The 6,000-nt window shown below is 43.6% G+C and overlaps 1 protein-coding gene across 1 annotated transcript in view; it reads left to right on the forward strand.

Moving 5' to 3' along the window:
* Positions 1 to 2,354, forward strand: part of CHST13 (carbohydrate sulfotransferase 13) — a 58,919-nt gene extending 56,565 nt beyond the window's left edge. The window contains exon 3 of the mRNA XM_027863674.1: positions 912 to 2,354. Within this exon, the coding sequence (XP_027719475.1) occupies positions 912 to 1,760 (849 nt within the window). The 3' untranslated portion in view covers positions 1,761 to 2,354. The remainder of the gene's footprint in view (positions 1 to 911) is intronic.
* The last annotated feature ends 3,646 nt before the right edge of the window (positions 2,355 to 6,000 follow it).

Here is a 6,000-nt window from a genome sequence, read left to right on the forward strand (position 1 = left end):
AAACCTCAAAATGGGGTCACAGAGAGTCAGACATGACTGAACAACAACAAAAATGTAGAAACTAGGATATGAGCTAGAAATAAGCCATCTTTGGAGATTTTCCAGAGGCAACTCTTTGGGGGGCAGACGATTATATATGTCAAATAAAGTGATACAGGGATCATGGGGTAGGGTTCTATGTTTTCCCCAAGGGAATACTGTGTCTTGAATTGGAGAAGGAAATGGCAAACTACTCCAGCATCTTTGCCAAGAAAACCCTAAATGAGGTCATGAAGAGTTGGATGTGACCGAAAAACAACAGAGAGTATAGTTCTGAGCAGAGGCACCAAAGTAGCAAGCCCTGGGAAGTCTGGGGGTACCGTAAAGATCCTTGGTGACGCAAGGTGGGAGGAAGCCTGATTTCACTGTTTTGCTTTATTTTTCCAAGGGCAGACTTTGATCCCAACCCCTCATCCTCTTCCCCCCCGGAGGAAAATTAGGCCTAGAAATAGGTGTTGGACCCAACTCCACCAAGAAACAACATGCATCATTGTTAAGGCACAGAAAAGGAAGGCAGAAGTTCCAGCCCCAAATCACTTACTGACTTAACGTGTTAACCTTGGGCAAGGCTCCATGTATGATTTGGGGGGGCTTCCCTGAGCCTCTGTTTCTTTGTCTTTAAAACTAAAGGGTTGTACTAAATCAATGAAAACTATTTTTTAGGTCTTATTATGTTCCAGGCACTGTGCTAAGCACTAGAGTTACAAAGACTCAAATTAAACAGTCTTTGCCCTCGAGGAGGTTACATTCTATCTCCCTGAGAGAGTTGAAATTGTCCTCCATCTTAAAAGATGGATTCTCAGAGATGGGGGTAACACATATACTACATTTGAGTCATGGCCACTTCTAATGGTCTCTCTTCCCTCTCTTAGCTCCAACACTCCCCCCTCCACCTGGTCCACCAAAGACGGAGGGAGCTCCTGAGTCAAATGTGCAACCTCTATACCCGTAAGCGACGCCTGCTGAGCCCTGAGGACTTGCGCCACCTGGTAGTGGACGATGAGCATGGCTTGCTGTACTGCTATGTCCCCAAAGTAGCCTGTACCAATTGGAAGCGAGTGATGATGGTACTCACGGGAGGCAGTAAGTACCGAGACCCACTGGAAATCCCAGCACATGAGGCCCATGTGCCGACCAACCTTAAGACACTAGCGGACTACAGCCCCGCTGAGATTAACCGGCGGCTGCGGGCCTACCTCAAGTTCCTGTTTGTTCGGGAACCCTTTGAACGGTTGGTCTCAGCTTATCGTAACAAGTTTACCCGCAGCTACAACACAGCCTTCCACAGGCGATATGGCACCAAAATCATCCAGCGCCATCGGCAGCATCCCAGCCCTGAGGCTCTGGCTCGGGGGAATGATGTCCGCTTTGAGGAATTCCTCTATTACCTGATAGACCCCCACACCCGGAAGGAAGAACCATTCAACGAGCACTGGGAGCGGGCACACTCCCTCTGCCACCCTTGCCTGGTCCACTATGATGTTGTAGGCAAGTATGAGACCCTGGAAGAGGATGCCGCCTACGTGCTGGGCCTCATCGGTGCTGACCAAGCTGGCTTACACTTCCCATCCTCGTCCAAGATCACTCGCACCACAGACGGTGAGACAGCCCGCTTCTTCAAGGGAATCAGTCCCTTCTACCAAAGAAGACTCTTTAATTTATACAAGATGGACTACCTCCTGTTCAACTACTCCATCCCTTCCTATTTGCAGCTCCGGTAACAGCCAGGGAGGTGGCTGGGGCTCGGGTGGGAGGTCTGGTGTTTGCCTCTCAGTCATCACTTATAGACTGCCAGGTCTTGTTGGTTCGGCCACGTCTCCCCTCTTACCTGCTGCTGTTTTCCACTCCTTTCCATGCTCGTGCCATGAACTGTCTCCCCAGTGACCAAGGGAGACCAAGACACAGAGTTCCTATTGAATGATGAGAGGGAGGAAATCACTAGGGCATAGATCACCCACCCACCAGCATCCCTTCTTCCAAACTGAGCATTAGGGGTTAAGTATGGCCACGTCTCCTGTAGCCACTCAGTGGCCTGGCTGCAGACCTTAATCCTGGAGCCCCCATCATGAGTGCAGAGGGTTCATGGTTGGGGTTTGCTTGGAAGGTACCCCCCTTCCGTCTACACTGCCACCCCTCCCTTGCCATCTCTGCCCCCCAACTCTAGTCAATCTGATGATTTTCTGGCCTTCTTTCTGCTGGTTGGGTTATAGGTGATGGAACTGAAGATTGCAATACTGGGACAGGTTTTTTTCTTTCTAAGATGCCCTAAGGTGCTGGAGTAACTCTTTTAAACAAAAGTAAATTTATTTCTTTACCATTTGTCTTTGTGGCATTTCTTCAGTCAGTCAACAAGCATTTATTAAGCGCTTGCTATATGCCAGGCATTGTGCTTAGCACTGGGGTAAACGAGGTCAAAACATAGTCCCTGCCCTGAAGGAGCTCACATGGTAATGGGAAGAAATATGCAAACAACAGTGTCCATACAAGATATGTGTGTATGTGTATATTTATATATGTGTGTGTTTATTTATATATGTGTGTGTTTAATGTGTATATATATATATATACACAACATGCATATGTGTATATATCACATACATATAATATAAATATAACATGTGTGTCTAATGTATATGTGTATATATATTTGATGGAAGGTATATATGATAATATGTAATACAAAAAAACACACAATATATAATAATATAGATTTAATCCCAGAGGAAAGGTACTGGGGAGGGGCAGAGGGAGAGAAGGGGTCTGAGAAAGGCTCCTGCAGAAGTCTGGATATGAACTTGAAGAAAGTAAGGAGGTAGAGGGAAGGAGGAAGAGAATTTCAGGCATGAGGAACAGCCAGTTCAAAGGCGTGGAGTCTGGAGAGATGAAATGTCTATTCCAGGAACAGTAAGTAGGCTATTAAAGCTGGATAATAAAATATGTGGAGGGAAGTAAGGTGTAAGAAGACTGGCAAGGTCAGAAGAAGACAGGTTATTAAGGACTTTAAATGCCAAATGGAGTACTTTCTGCTTCATCCTGGACATTCTGAAGAGCCACTGGAGTTCACTGAGTGGGGTGGGGGAAGGTGACATGGTCAGTCCTGTGCTTTATTAAGATCAATTTAATAGCTGAGTGGAGGATAAAACTTCATCTCATCATCTCCCATCCCTAAACAGCAATGTTAAGGGTGGGGGTGGGGGGATGGGGAGAATGGAGGTTCTGAAGAGTGAGACATAGGATATTGCCCAGCGTGGAGATGTGGATCCAGGTTTAAATCCCAAATCTGCCATTAACTGTGTATGACCTTAGACAAGTCACTTTACTTTTATATGCCTTAGTCTCCTCATCTGTAAAATGACATTGGATTAGACCAGAAGTATCAAACTCATTGCCTGCTGGCCATGAATGCCACCCCCCCCACACACACACACACCCGTGCACACGTGTGTGATTAAAATTTAATTGGGAAATGTTTGACAAAATAAGTAAAAATGCAATACAACATAATGTTAATTTGTGGTTTTCTAAGTCAATATGTGCCCGCCTCCCACCAAGAATACCTTTCTATTTGAGTTTGGCCCCACTGGATTAGACGATCACTGGGGTCCCTTTTAGAGCTAAGTCTATGAGCCTTTGGGTGTGAAAAGGAAGGCGGTCCTTCTCTCCTCCTTTCCACTGCTCCACTGAGTTGCCCAGTGGTGTGACTAGTCAATGGCCTTTTTCTATACCTCAGTTTCCTCTTCTATGAAACAGTGATAATCCCAGCTCTATTTGACTTCAAGGGTGGTGGGGAGACTCCAATGAGACAAAGAATGTGAAAGGACCTTGGAAAAAAATTGTAAATGCAGCACAAATGTAATGGATTATTTGCTTATGTAGTTTCTAGACTCATGGCAATGACTGGGGGCTCTCAGGGGCACAAATGGAGGAAATCACTCAGTTCTGCTTGGACTCAGCAAGATCCAGCTGGCAAAATGTCCTTCTCGGTGACCTCACATCTGAGTTCATCCATGCATAATAATCGCTTGCATTTGTTTAATGTTTTTAAAGTCTTTGTTCAATGTGTTCCTACATCCATGACCTCAATTTATCTCTAAGCGCTCTGAGGTATATGTGGCACATAGTAGCATCCCTATTAGATAAGGAAACTGCATCCTTGGCAGGTCTGCCAAATGACTTGTCCAGTGTCACACAGCAGAGTCAAGTCTCCTATTGTTGTCCTAATCAGCTGCCGGAGAGGAGTATCCTCCTCTGATCTGAGAGCTGAATGGGTTTTTTTTCCTCCTTTAGGGATCCCTGAGCAAAAATGACGAAAAGCAGATGTGCTCCCTTAATGCCTCCAGATACCCAAGTAGTGAATGAGGTATCAGGATTCCTGTTCAGTTCTTCTAGGGGAGCTGAAGTTTCTTAGGGACTGAAACACCGCCCTGGGCCTGGAAGCTTTGAGCCCTTCCCTCAAATGTAGGTCTGTGACTAAGACTTGTGTATATGTGTGTGTTTATGAAAGAAATCTTTATCACTTGTTTAATCATGACCTCTTCTATCTATAGACCTGGCAGGTCATTTCCTTGTTCCTCTAAGTTATGATGTAACCTTTTATATCTAAGTCATAGATCCATCTGGAGCTTATCTTGATATATGGCGTGAAATGTTTGTCTAAACCAAGCCCACACAACTCGTGGCCTGGGCTTGGTCCACACCAAAGGAAAACATCCTTTGTTTGTAGAGGAAATCCTTTGGCCTGTGTGCGGCAAGCGGCCCAATGGCCATAAGCGGCATGGGCCACAAGTTGTACAGACCTGGTCTAAACCGATTTTCTGCCAGATTGCCATCCAGTTTTCCCAGGTTTTTGGTTTTTTTTTCCCAAATAGTGAGTCCTCCTAAGACTAGGTTCTTTGGGTTTATCAAAGACTATGCTACTGTGCTTTGTTTCTGTATGTTGTGATCCACTGATTGACCTCTTTTTAACCAGCACCAAGTTGTTTTAATGATTATTCCTTTACAGTTTAGTTTGAGATCTCATACTGCTAATAGGAGAAAGAGAGAGAAAGAGAGATGGACAGAATACATAAAGTAAGTATTGAAGAAAAGAAGAATGTATGATTAAAAAAAGAAAGTGGAGAAGATGCTTTATTTGACAGTTCAGTGAGCAGAATGGAATAATACTTGGCTAGAGGATTGTGAATGGACTTGAGGATCTCATTCTAAGCATGTATTATTCCTACTCATGATGAGGGCAAAGTGTTGTAATGAGGATAAACTATTTATAATGCACTTTGGATACCTTAAAACACTACATATATATATATATATATATACACACACACATATATATACACATATATATGTATGTATGTATATAGTGCTAGCTTTTATGATTATTGTTAATCCCCACTGACTTCTAGTCCCTCCAGTCCTGTTCTTCTAGTCTATAACCCATATTCTGGCCTCATTTCCCCTCCTTTATAAGTCTTGATCATACAATGGACCAGCTGGATTGTATGTTCATAGACTGCCTTCCTTGAATTCCCTATGCTTAGTTCTACTGCCATTTAGAATCCATTTTCAACACAGGGTCACCCCCATCACCTACCTTTTCTGCTCTTCTCTCTTATCATGAAAGGGAGTAACTCCCCATCTCCATTCGTGTTTCATGATGGCAGCCAAAAGTTACCAGCTCAGCTAACTGAAGAAAAATGTTTTTCTGTAGCAAAATGCTACAAGCATATCCAAATGTTGTTCAGTTTATTTTTTATTAGTTTAATTGTTTAAAACTCAATTTAAAAATACTCTGAACAAATTAGTGAAAATTATTTTATTTTAGACATTTTACAACATTCAAAATTAAAAAGTGAAATGAAACTTTCTTTGGAAATTCTGAAGCTTAGTTTAAAAGGCAGGGGAGAATCACAGAAGACCAAGAAGGGCCATCATGAAGGAAGAGCAATCAGACGAGTTTTCCTT

The sequence above is a fragment of the Vombatus ursinus genome, unplaced genomic scaffold (genome assembly GCF_900497805.2).
Source record: "Vombatus ursinus unplaced genomic scaffold, bare-nosed wombat genome assembly UNPS02014773.1, whole genome shotgun sequence".
Classification (NCBI taxonomy): Eukaryota; Metazoa; Chordata; class Mammalia; order Diprotodontia; family Vombatidae; genus Vombatus; species Vombatus ursinus.